The sequence below is a fragment of the Pseudorasbora parva genome, chromosome 14 (genome assembly GCF_024679245.1).
Source record: "Pseudorasbora parva isolate DD20220531a chromosome 14, ASM2467924v1, whole genome shotgun sequence".
Taxonomy (NCBI): domain Eukaryota; kingdom Metazoa; phylum Chordata; class Actinopteri; order Cypriniformes; family Gobionidae; genus Pseudorasbora; species Pseudorasbora parva.
In genome coordinates, this window is record NC_090185.1 from 3,007,464 (window position 1) to 3,020,872 (window position 13,409).

Here is a 13,409-nt window from a genome sequence, read left to right on the forward strand (position 1 = left end):
TGTGTGTGTGTGTGTGTGTGTGTGTGTGTGAGATTACAGTTCTCTCTTCTCGTAGTGGATCAGACACCTGCGAGATCAGGTGTGTGTGTGTGTGTGTGTGTGTGTGTGTGTGTGTGAGAGATTACAGTTCTCTCTTCTCGTAGTGGGTCAGACACCTGCGAGATCAGGTGTGTGTGTGAGATTACAGTTCTCTCTTCTCGTAGTGGATCAGACACCTGCGAGATCAGGTGTGTGTGTGTGTGTGTGTGTGTGTGAGTGAGAGATCAGGTGTGTGTGTGTGAGTGAGAGATCACAGTTCTCTCTTCTCATAGTGGATCAGACACCTGCGAGATCAGGTGTGTGTGTGTGTGTGTGTGTGTGTGAGAGAGATCAGGTGTGTGTGTGTGTGTGAGAGATTACAGTTCTCTCTTCTCGTATTGGATCAGACACCTGCGAGATCAGGTGTGTGTGTGTGTGTGTGAGATTACAGTTCTCTCTTCTCGTATTGGATCAGACACCTGTGAGATAAGGTGTGTGTGTGTGTGTGTGTGTGTGTGTGTGTGTGTGTGTGATTACAGTTCTCTCTTCTCGTAGTGGATCAGACACCTGCGAGATCGTGTGTGTGTGTGTGTGAGATTACAGTTCTCTCTTCTCGTAGTGGATCAGACACCTGCGAGATCAGGTGTGTGTGTGTGTGTGTGTGTGTGTGTGTGTGTGAGATTACAGTTCTCTCTTTTCGTAGTGAATCAGACACCTGTTAGATCAGGTGTGTGTGTGTGTGTGATTACAGTTCTCTCTTCCCGTAGTGGATCAGACACCTGCGAGATCAGGTGTGTGTGTGTGTGTGTGTGTGTGTGTGTGTGTGTGTGTGTGTGTGTCTGTGTGTGTGTGTGTGAGGGAGATTACAGTTCTCTCTTCTCGTAGTGGATCAGACACCTGCGAGATCAGGTGTGTGTGTGTGTGTGTGTGTGTGTGTGAGATTACAGTTCTCTCTTCTCGTAGTGAATCAGACACCTGTTAGATCAGGTGTGTGTGTGTGTGTGATTACAGTTCTCTCTTCCCGTAGTGGATCAGACACCTGCGAGATCAGGTGTGTGTGTGTGTGTGTGTGTGTGTCTGTGTGTGTGTGTGTGTGAGGGAGATTACAGTTCTCTCTTCTCGTATTGGATCAGACACCTGCGAGATCAGGTGTGTGTGTGTGTGTGTGTGTGCGTGAGATTACAGTTCTCTCTTCTCATATTGGATCAGACACCTGTGAGATAAGGTGTGTGTGTGTGTGTGTGTGTGTGTGTGTGTGTGTGTGTGTGTGTGAGATTACAACTCTCTCTTCTCGTAGTGGATCAGACACCTGTTAGATCAGGTGTGTGTGTGTGTGTGATTACAGTTCTCTCTTCCCGTAGTGGATCAGACACCTGCTAGATCAGGTGTGTGTGTGTGTGTGTGTGTGTGTGTGTGATTACAGTTCTCTCTTCCCGTAGTGGATCAGACACCTGTTAGATCAGGTGTGTGTGTGTGTGTGTGTGTGTGTGTGTGTGTGTGTGTGTGATTACAGTTCTCTCTTCTTGTAGTGGATCAGACACCTGCGAGATCAGGTGTGTGTGTGTGTGTGTGTGTGTGTGTGTGTGTGTGTGTGTGTGTGTGATTACAGTTCTCTCTTCTTGTAGTGGATCAGACACCTGCGAGATCAGGTGTGTGTGTGTGTGTGTGTGTGAGGGAGATTACAGTTCTCTCTTCTCGTAGTGGATCAGACACCTGCGAGATCAGGTGTGTGTGTGTGTGTGAGATTACAGTTCTCTCTTCTCGTAGTGGATCAGACACCAGTGAGATCAGGTGTGTGTGTGTGTGTGTGTGTGTGTGTGTGTGAGAGATTAGTTTTCTCTTCTCGTAGTGGATTAGACACCTGCGAGATCACGTGTGTGTGTGTAAATGCGAGTGTAACCCCTCTTTTCTGGTTCGCTCTTTGTATTTCAACCCTCCCGGGAAGGACCACACAGAGACATAAACTGAGCTCACTCGTGTTTACTGAAACACATGAAATGACACCACAAAGATGAAATATACAGCTCATCCGGTCACACAACTGGCAGAAACAAATCCACATGTGAAAATAAGCAACGAGAAAATACAGAGAAAGATTATCAGTCAATCCTATATCACTTATAACTCAAAACACTTTTTAAAGAACAATTTTGACCTTAAAAGATCATTTCTGACTATATTTTATTTGTCTGACCGGAGAGAGATTTTACACCTACCGTTCTCCTCAACAGCTTAATGCGACTGAGGAGAAAATGGCTGACTCTAGTTATAATTTACCTTAGTCACCTGTAGGTGTCCCCATATCCCTGTAGGTGTCCCCATATCCCTGTAGGTGTCCCCATATCCCTGTAGGTGTCCCCATATCCCTGTGGGTGTCCCCATATCCCCGTAGGTGTCCCCATATCCCCGTAGGTGTCCCCATATCCCCGTAGGTGTCCCCATATCCCTGTAGGTGTCCCCATATCCCTGTAGGTGTCCCCATATCCCTGTAGGTGTCCCCATATCCCCGTAGGTGTCCCCATATCCCTGTAGGTGTCCCCATGTCCCCGTAGGTGTCCCCATATCCCTGTAGATTTCCCCATATCCCCGTAGGTGTCCCCATATCCCCGTAGGTGTCCCCATGTCACCTGTAGGTGTCCCCATATCCCTGTAGATGTCCCCATATCCCCGTAGGTGTCCCCATATCCCCGTAGGTGTCCCCATATCCCCGTAGGTGTCCCCATGTCACCTGTAGGTGTCCCCATATCCCTGTAGATGTCCCCATATCCCCGTAGGTGTCCCCATATCCCCGTAGGTGTCCCCATATCCCTGTAGGTGTCCCCATATCCCTGTAGGTGTCCCCATATCCCCGTAGGTGTCCCCATATCCCCGTAGATGTCCCCATATCCCCGTAGGTGTCCCCATATCCCCGTAGGTGTCCCCATATCCCCGTAGATGTCCCCATATCCCCGTAGGTGTCCCCATATCCCCGTAGGTGTCCCCATATCCCCGTAGGTGTCCCCATATCCCCGTAGGTGTCCCCATATCCCCGTAGGTGTCCCCATATCCCCGTAGGTGTCCCCGTAGGTGTCCCCATATCCCCGTAGGTGTCCCCATATCCCTGTAGGTGTCCCCATGTCACCTGTAGGTGTCCCCATATCCCTGTAGATGTCCCCATATCCCCGTAGGTGTCCCCATATCCCCGTAGGTGTCCCCATATCCCCGTAGGTGTCCCCATATCCCCAGGTGTGTGTGTGAGATTACAGTTCTCTCTTCTCGTAGTGGATCAGACACCTGCGAGATCAGGTGTGTGTGTGTGTGCGTGTGTGAGATTACAGTTCTCTCTTCTCGTAGTGGATCAGACACCTGCGAGATCAGGTGTGTGTGTGTGTGTGTGTGTGAGATTACAGTTCTCTCTTCTCGTAGTGGATCAGACACCTGCGAGATCAGGTGTGTGTGTGTGTGTGTGTGTGTGTGTGAGTGAGAGATCAGGTGTGTGTGTGTGAGTGAGAGATTACAGTTCTCTCTTCTCATAGTGGATCAGACACCTGCGAGATCAGGTGTGTGTGTGTGTGTGAGAGATCAGGTGTGTGTGTGTGTGTGTGAGAGATCACAGTTCTCTCTTCTCGTAGTGGATCAGACACCTGCGAGATCAGGTGTGTGTGTGTGTGTGTGTGTTTGAGATTACAGTTCTCTCTTCTCGTATTGGATCAGACACCTGCGAGATCAGGTGTGTGTGTGTGAGAGATTACAGTTCTCTCTTCTCGTAGTGGATCAGACACCTGCGAGATCGTGTGTGTGTGTTTGAGATTACAGTTCTCTCTTCTCGTAGTGGATCAGACACCTGCGAGATCAGGTGTGTGTGTGTGTGTGTGTGTGTGTGTGTGTGATTACAGTTCTCTCTTCTCGTAGTGGATCAGACACCTGCGAGATCGTGTGTGTGTGTGAGATTACAGTTCTCTCTTGTAGTGGATCAGACACCTGCGAGATCAGGTGTGTGTGTGTGTGTGTGTGTGTGTGTGTGTGTGTGTGTGTGTGTGAGATTACAGTTCTCTCTTCTCGTAGTGGATCAGACACCTGCGAGATCAGGTGTGTGTGTGTGTGTGTGTGTGTGTGTGTGTGTGTGAGAGATTACAGTTCTCTCTTCTCGTAGTGGGTCAGACACCTGCGAGATCAGGTGTGTGTGTGTGTGTGTGTGTGTGTGTGTGTGTGTGAGAGATTACAGTTCTCTCTTCTCGTAGTGGGTCAGACACCTGCAAGATCAGGTGTGTGTGTGTGTGTGAGATTACAGTTCTCTCTTCTCGTAGTGGATCAGACACCTGCGAGATCAGGTGTGTGTGTGTGTGTGTGTGTGTGTGTGTGAGTGAGAGATCAGGTGTGTGTGTGTGAGTGAGAGATCACAGTTCTCTCTTCTCATAGTGGATCAGACACCTGCGAGATCAGGTGTGTGTGTGTGTGTGTGTGTGTGTGAGAGAGATCAGGTGTGTGTGTGTGTGTGAGAGATTACAGTTCTCTCTTCTCGTATTGGATCAGACACCTGCGAGATCAGGTGTGTGTGTGTGTGTGTGAGATTACAGTTCTCTCTTCTCGTATTGGATCAGACACCTGTGAGATAAGGTGTGTGTGTGTGTGTGTGTGTGTGTGTGATTACAGTTCTCTCTTCTCGTAGTGGATCAGACACCTGCGAGATCGTGTGTGTGTGTGTGTGAGATTACAGTTCTCTCTTCTCGTAGTGGATCAGACACCTGCGAGATCAGGTGTGTGTGTGTGTGTGTGTGTGTGTGTGTGTGTGTGTGAGATTACAGTTCTCTCTTTTCGTAGTGAATCAGACACCTGTTAGATCAGGTGTGTGTGTGTGTGTGATTACAGTTCTCTCTTCCCGTAGTGGATCAGACACCTGCGAGATCAGGTGTGTGTGTGTGTGTGTGTGTGTGTGTGTGTGTGTGTGTCTGTGTGTGTGTGTGTGAGGGAGATTACAGTTCTCTCTTCTCGTAGTGGATCAGACACCTGCGAGATCAGGTGTGTGTGTGTGTGTGTGTGTGTGTGTGAGATTACAGTTCTCTCTTCTCGTAGTGAATCAGACACCTGTTAGATCAGGTGTGTGTGTGTGTGTGATTACAGTTCTCTCTTCCCGTAGTGGATCAGACACCTGCGAGATCAGGTGTGTGTGTGTGTGTGTGTGTGTGTCTGTGTGTGTGTGTGTGTGAGGGAGATTACAGTTCTCTCTTCTCGTATTGGATCAGACACCTGCGAGATCAGGTGTGTGTGTGTGTGTGTGTGTGCGTGAGATTACAGTTCTCTCTTCTCATATTGGATCAGACACCTGTGAGATAAGGTGTGTGTGTGTGTGTGTGTGTGTGTGTGTGTGTGTGTGTGTGTGTGTGTGTGTGTGTGTGAGATTACAACTCTCTCTTCTCGTAGTGGATCAGACACCTGTTAGATCAGGTGTGTGTGTGTGTGTGATTACAGTTCTCTCTTCCCGTAGTGGATCAGACACCTGCTAGATCAGGTGTGTGTGTGTGTGTGTGTGTGTGTGTGTGATTACAGTTCTCTCTTCCCGTAGTGGATCAGACACCTGTTAGATCAGGTGTGTGTGTGTGTGTGTGTGTGTGTGTGTGTGTGTGTGATTACAGTTCTCTCTTCTTGTAGTGGATCAGACACCTGCGAGATCAGGTGTGTGTGTGTGTGTGTGTGTGTGTGTGTGTGTGTGTGTGTGTGTGTGTGTGATTACAGTTCTCTCTTCTTGTAGTGGATCAGACACCTGCGAGATCAGGTGTGTGTGTGTGTGTGTGTGTGTGTGTGAGGGAGATTACAGTTCTCTCTTCTCGTAGTGGATCAGACACCTGCGAGATCAGGTGTGTGTGTGTGTGTGAGATTACAGTTCTCTCTTCTCGTAGTGGATCAGACACCAGTGAGATCAGGTGTGTGTGTGTGTGTGTGTGTGTGTGTGTGTGAGAGATTAGTTTTCTCTTCTCGTAGTGGATTAGACACCTGCGAGATCACGTGTGTGTGTGTAAATGCGAGTGTAACCCCTCTTTTCTGGTTCGCTCTTTGTATTTCAACCCTCCCGGGAAGGACCACACAGAGACATAAACTGAGCTCACTCGTGTTTACTGAAACACATGAAATGACACCACAAAGATGAAATATACAGCTCATCCGGTCACACAACTGGCAGAAACAAATCCACATGTGAAAATAAGCAACGAGAAAATACAGAGAAAGATTATCAGTCAATCCTATATCACTTATAACTCAAAACACTTTTTAAAGAACAATTTTGACCTTAAAAGATCATTTCTGACTATATTTTATTTGTCTGACCGGAGAGAGATTTTACACCTACCGTTCTCCTCAACAGCTTAATGCGACTGAGGAGAAAATGGCTGACTCTAGTTATAATTTACCTTAGTCACCTGTAGGTGTCCCCATATCCCTGTAGGTGTCCCCATATCCCTGTAGGTGTCCCCATATCCCTGTAGGTGTCCCCATATCCCTGTAGGTGTCCCCATATCCCTGTAGGTGTCCCCATATCCCCGTAGGTGTCCCCATATCCCCGTAGGTGTCCCCATATCCCCGTAGGTGTCCCCATATCCCTGTAGGTGTCCCCATATCCCTGTAGGTGTCCCCATATCCCCGTAGGTGTCCCCATATCCCTGTAGGTGTCCCCATGTCCCCGTAGGTGTCCCCATATCCCTGTAGATTTCCCCATATCCCCGTAGGTGTCCCCATATCCCCGTAGGTGTCCCCATGTCACCTGTAGGTGTCCCCATATCCCTGTAGATGTCCCCATATCCCCGTAGGTGTCCCCATATCCCCGTAGGTGTCCCCATATCCCCGTAGGTGTCCCCATGTCACCTGTAGGTGTCCCCATATCCCTGTAGATGTCCCCATATCCCCGTAGGTGTCCCCATATCCCCGTAGGTGTCCCCATATCCCTGTAGGTGTCCCCATATCCCTGTAGGTGTCCCCATATCCCCGTAGGTGTCCCCATATCCCCGTAGATGTCCCCATATCCCCGTAGGTGTCCCCATATCCCCGTAGGTGTCCCCATATCCCCGTAGATGTCCCCATATCCCCGTAGGTGTCCCCATATCCCCGTAGGTCTCCCCATATCCCCGTAGGTGTCCCCATATCCCCGTAGGTGTCCCCATATCCCCGTAGGTGTCCCCATATCCCCGTAGGTGTCCCCATATCCCCGTAGGTGTCCCCATATCCCTGTAGGTGTCCCCATGTCACCTGTAGGTGTCCCCATATCCCTGTAGATGTCCCCATATCCCCGTAGGTGTCCCCATATCCCCGTAGGTGTCCCCATATCCCCGTAGGTGTCCCCATATCCCTGTAGGTGTCCCCATGTCCCCGTAGGTGTCCCCATATCCCTGTAGGTGTCCCCGTAGGTGTCCCCATATCCCCGTAGGTGTCCCCATATCCCTGTAGGTGTCCCCATATCCCTGTAGGTGTCCCCATATCCCTGTAGGTGTCCCCATATCCCTGTAGGTGTCCCCATATCCCCGTAGGTGTCCCCATATCCCCGTAGGTGTCCCGTAGATGTCCCCATATCCCCGTAGGTGTCCCCATATCCCCGTAGGTGTCCCCATATCCCCGTAGGTGTCCCCATATCCCCGTAGGTGTCCCCATATCCCCGTAGGTGTCCCCATATCCCTGTAGGTGTCCCCGTAGGTGTCCCCATATCCCCGTAGGTGTCCCCATATCCCTGTAGGTGTCCCCATATCCCCGTAGGTGTCCCCATATCCCCGTAGATGTCCCCATATCCCCGTAGGTGTCCCCATATCCCCGTAGGTGTCCCCATATCCCCGTAGATGTCCCCATATCCCCGTAGATGTCCCCATATCCCCGTAGGTGTCCCCATATCCCCGTAGGTGTCCCCATATCCCCGTAGGTGTCCCCATATCCCCGTAGGTGTCCCCATATCCCCATAGGTGTCCCCATATCCCCGTAGGTGTCCCGATATCCCCGTAGGTGTCCCCATATCCCCGTAGGTGTCCCCATATCCCCGTAGGTGTCCCCATATCCCCGTAGGTGTCCCCATATCCCCGTAGGTGTCCCCATATCCCCGTAGGTGTCCCCATATCCCCGTAGGTGTCCCCATATCCCTGTAGATGTCCCCATATCCCTGTAGATGTCCCCATATCCCCGTAGGTGTCCCCATATCCCTGTAGGTGTCCCCATATCCCCGTAGGTGTCCCCATATCCCCGTAGGTGTCCCCATATCCCCGTAGATGTCCCCATATCCCCGTAGATGTCCCCATATCCCCGTAGGTGTCCCCATATCCCTGTAGATGTCCCCATATCCCCGTACGTGTCCCCATATCCCTGTAGATGTCCCCATATCCCCGTAGATGTCCCCATATCCCTGTAGGTGTCCCCATATCCCTGTAGGTGTCCCCATATCCCCGTAGATGTCCCCATATCCCCGTAGGTGTCCCCATATCCCCGTAGATGTCCCCATATCCCCGTAGGTGTCCCCATATCCCCGTAGGTGTCCCCATATCCCCGTAGGTGTCCCCATATCCCTGTAGGTGTCCCCATATCCCCGTAGGTGTCCCCATATCCCCGTAGGTGTCCCCATATCCCCGTAGATGTCCCCATATCCCCGTAGATGTCCCCATATCCCTGTAGATGTCCCCATATCCCTGTAGATGTCCCCATATCCCCGTAGGTGTCCCCATATCCCTGTAGGTGTCCCCAGATCCCCGTAGGTGTCCCCATATCCCCGTAGGTGTCCCCATATCCCCGTAGGTGTCCCCATATCCCCGTAGATGTCCCCATATCCCCGTAGGTGTCCCCATATCCCCGTAGGTGTCCCCATATCCCCGTAGGTGTCCCCATATCCCCGTAGGTGTCCCCATATCCCCGTAGGTGTCCCCATATCCCCGTAGGTGTCCCCATATCCCCGTAGATGTCCCCATATCCCCGTAGGTGTCCCCATATCCCTGTAGGTGTCCCCATATCCCCGTAGGTGTCCCCATATCCCCGTAGGTGTCCCCATATCCCCGTAGGTGTCCCCATATCCCTGTAGCTGTCCCCATATCCCTGTAGCTGTCCCCATATCCCCGTAGGTGTCCCCATATCCCCGTAGGTGTCCCCATATCCCTGTAGGTGTCCCCATATCCCTGTAGCTGTCCCCATATCCCTGTAGGTGTCCCCATATCCCTGGATTTACTCAATACACTCTCTTAATGGAAATTTTTATAAAACAAACTTAACATTTTGGTACAATTCATAACAATTTTCTTTTTCCTGTTACACGAGATCAGGTGTGTGTGTGTGTGTGATTAGTTTTCTCTTCTCGTAGTGGATCAGACACCTGCGAGATAACGTGTGTGTGTGTGTGTGTGTGTGTATATGCGAGATCAGGTGTGTGTGTGTGTGTGATTAGTTTTCTCTTCTCGTAGTGGATAAGACACCTGCGAGATCACGTGTGTGTGTGTGTGCGCGACAGTAGGCTTGTTTGAGATGAGCAAAATCTGCGCAGATCCGATCAGCGGTGATCAGCGCGAGATGCATGCCGGTTAGAAATGTGTCGGAGGGCGGTCCGGCTTGCTCTGACGTCATGCTGACGCATGTCAAAAATCTCTCGCGAGCGAAAGGCGGATGTGTCGGATTCTGCAGTCGAGCGCAGTTGCTCTCCACCGACTGCGCTGACCAAAAGCATGATGGGAAACGACTCGCTGACGACACAGCTTAATGCTCATTGGTTTAAACAACCGTGATGTAGGCTAAGCTAGTTTGCTTTTTAAAATATTTGATTTTAAAACTCTGATCTGATGTTTTAATGTGTATAAATTATGTGTGAATATTCCCAAACTCTCGGACAGTGCGATCTTTCTGAGGGTTATGTGATTGTTGTCATATTAATAAAAATATATAAAAACGTGTGTAATTAAAGTAAAAATGCTTGATAAACAGGCCTTTCGAAAGGAAATAAATAACAAAAACTTTGGGTGTCTTGTTCATAATATTTATTTTCATATAAAAGCAACAGAACTTAAATTACATCCAGTTTATCAGCAACAGAGCGCACGAGTGTGAATCCCGCGATATCCGCATCTTTATCCGCGAGATCCGTGATCTCGCAGGTGTCTGATCCACTACGAGAAGAGAGAACTGTCCGGCTTGCCTGCTCTTTTTTCACTCCTCCCCTCACTGCAGCCGCCTAGTCTCGCCTTTATTTCAGGCGAGGCAAGGCGCATCTCAAACAAGCCTAATAAAATAATATGATGTCAGAGCATGTGATTGGCTGTTCTCTGCTGATGTCAGAGCGTGTGATTGGCTGTGCACTGCTGATGTCAGAGCGTGTGATTGGCTGTGCACTGCTGATGTCAGAGCGTGTGATTGGCTGTTCACTGCTGATGTCAGAGCGTGTGATTGGCTGTTCAGGATCAAAGCCTGAATAGATTGGTTTGGTTTTGTCAACTCTAAACTAATCCTGTAACCCTGAGTTTGTTAAACTACCATCATGGTCCAGGCCCCAGATCCAGAAGAGCTGGAAAAACATTTTAGTTTTAGTTCAATAATATAAATGTTCACTGAAGTTAAAAACATTTTATTTCAGCTATTTGTCAAGGAAACATTTCTCAATGAAGTTTTACTTGATGTACTTAAATATCTAAAGCTGAAATAAAATGAATAAAAACTACACAGGGCCTATAAAACCCCCAAAACTATTAACAATCACACAAACACAGAATTACTAAAACCTTAACTACAATGAAAATGGACAATATAAGAATAAAAACAGGCTCAAAACATTGATCAAAATATAATATTATCTCAATGATAGTAAAATAATATGATACACTGGTTTGAGTCTCACAGGAGCTCAAGATTTAAATGTTAGTTTAAGACTCACTAAAGTAACTTTGAGAAGAAAACCATCGAACAGGATTATTTCTGAAGCAATTTATCAGTCTTTTGTTGTCTTTTCATATTAATAATGACAATAATTAATGTGTTTTATGGCTTCAGTCGCTTCTGTAATAAATGACTGGTTAAAATTAAAACATTTCTTCAGGAGGGATTGAAGAGAAGAGAGTGAACAGAGGAGATTCAGTCACTCTAGACTCTGGTCGCTCTGAAGTGAAGGATGATGATCAGATTCAGTGGAGGTTTGGAGATAAAGACGCTTTAATCGCTGAACTCAATGTAACGGCCGACAGCTTCACTGTATATGATGATGTTCTTGATGGGAGATTCAGAGACAGACTGAAGCTGGACAATCAAACTGGATCTCTGACCATCACAAACATCACAATCAAACATACTGGAGTTTATCATTTACAGATCAACAATTACTGGCCTTCTTCTTATTTTCTCTCTGTCTACGGTGAGTTAAATATCAGTTTCACTTGTTTTATTTATTACAGTGAGATCTACAGAAGTGTCTTATCATGAATAATTAATTTAAATGACTAATTCTCTTACTGTTTTACATTAACAGCAGGTTTATATTGAACTTTCTGTTAAATAGTTTTAAATGTTCTACTTTTGATCATCTTGGTTCCTCTCGATGATTCTGTGGTGGTTTGGATTCACTAAAGTCACTTTAATCGCTGAAATCAATGTAACGGCCGACAGCTTCACTGTATATGATGATGTTCGTGATGGGAGATTCAGAGACAGACTGAAGCTGGACAATCAAACTGGATCTCTGACCATCACAAACATCACAATCAAACATGCTGGATATTATCAACTACGGATCAACAGTGAGATGGTTTATTATTTCTTTCTCTCTGTCAGTGGTGAGTTAAAAACATTTACACCTGTTTTTTAATGACAAAGTTAAAATTGATTCATACAAAATTTTGTTTCTTTTTGTTGTTTTATGATATTGTTTATTTAAAATGTTGAACTATTTAATTTAATAAACCATTATAATCTGTTGATCTGAGACAAACCCTGTTTCTGTTTGTTCTGTGTGTTTGATGATTCAGTGTCAGTGACGGAGGGAGATTCAGTCGCTCTAGAGTCTGATCTCACTGATCTCACTGAAGTGAAGAATGGTGATCGGATTCAGTGGAGGTTTGGATTCAACGGCCCTGTTATCGCTGCAATCAATGTAACGGCCGACAGCTTCACTGTATATGATGATGTTCTTGATGAAAGATTCAGAGACAGACTGAAGCTGGACAATCAAACTGGATCTCTGACCATCACAAACATCACAATCAAACATGCTGGACGTTATCAACTAGACAACAGGCCTTACTGGCCTTCTTATTTTCTCTCTGTCTACGGTGAGTTAAATATCAGTTTCACATGTTTTATTTATTACAGTGAGATCTACAGAAGTATCTTATCATGAATAATTAGTTTAAATGACTAATTCTCTTACTGTTTTACATTAACAGCAGGTTTATATTGAACTTTCTGTTAAATAGTTTTAAATGTTCTACTTTTGATCATCTTGGTTCCTCTCGATGTTTCTTCCTCGTCTTCTTGAATATCTTCATTCATCCTCATTTCTCTTTATTCTCTGATGTTTTCCAGCTCGTCCGCCTGTTCCTGTCATCAGCAGTAACTCTTCTCAGTGTTCTTCATCATCATCATCATCATCATCATGTTCATTGGTGTGTTCATCAGCGGTGAATGTGAGTCATGTGACTCTCTCCTGGTACAAAGGAAACAGTTTATTGTCCAACATCAGTGTGTCTGATCTCAGCATCAGTCTCTCTCTACCTCTGGAGGTGGAATATCAGGATAAAAACACCTACAGCTGTGTGCTGAACAATCCCATCAGCCACCAGACTCAACATCTGGACATCACTCAACTCTGTCACACATGTTCAGGTACGGCAGCAACGCTGATATTAGTTGATGTCAGCGCTGATATTAGCGTTAATTGACTGAGCTGATCTCAGTTTGATGTTTTTATTCCTCAGTCCACTGTTGTGGTCCCACTGAAGCTGTGATCCGATTGGTCCTCGCTGCTCTGGTGGGCGTGGCTACTGTCATGATTGTGGTTTATGACATCAGATCCAGAAGAGCTGAACGAGATCAAGCTCATATTCACACATCAGGTACATGATTGATGAGGTCATCTCTCACAAACTGATTTTGCATATATTAATATTGGTTTAGATTTATTAATTTATGGCTTCATATGTTCATCTTTTTCAGGAAGTGCTTGAATCTAAAGCAGAACGCTGAACTTTAAAGATTCTTCAAGTGTGTTTTTGTCATCATAAATACTGATGATTATTTCAGCTTCTGCTCTCTTTCAGTGTCAGATTTTTAAAATCTTATTTGTAAGTTTATATTTCTCTCTGATACAACAATGATATAAAATAATAAAGAGTCACACAGATCTCACTTTAATACAGCTGACGGATCTAAAGGTTTTCAACAACAACCTGTGTTGTATTTGAAGAAAGCAACCTTACATTGGT

The 13,409-nt window shown here is 46.9% G+C and overlaps 1 protein-coding gene across 1 annotated transcript in view; it reads left to right on the plus strand.

The window, feature by feature from the left end:
* LOC137040797 (uncharacterized) overlaps positions 1-13,048 on the plus strand; it is a 34,873-nt gene extending 21,825 nt beyond the window's left edge. The window contains exons 5-9 of the mRNA XM_067416567.1: positions 11,045-11,344; positions 11,559-11,762; positions 11,955-12,257; positions 12,511-12,811; positions 12,898-13,048. Of these exons, the coding sequence (XP_067272668.1) occupies positions 11,045-11,344; positions 11,559-11,762; positions 11,955-12,257; positions 12,511-12,811; positions 12,898-13,048 (1,259 nt within the window). The remainder of the gene's footprint in view (positions 1-11,044; positions 11,345-11,558; positions 11,763-11,954; positions 12,258-12,510; positions 12,812-12,897) is intronic.
* Positions 13,049-13,409: the final 361 nt, after the last annotated feature.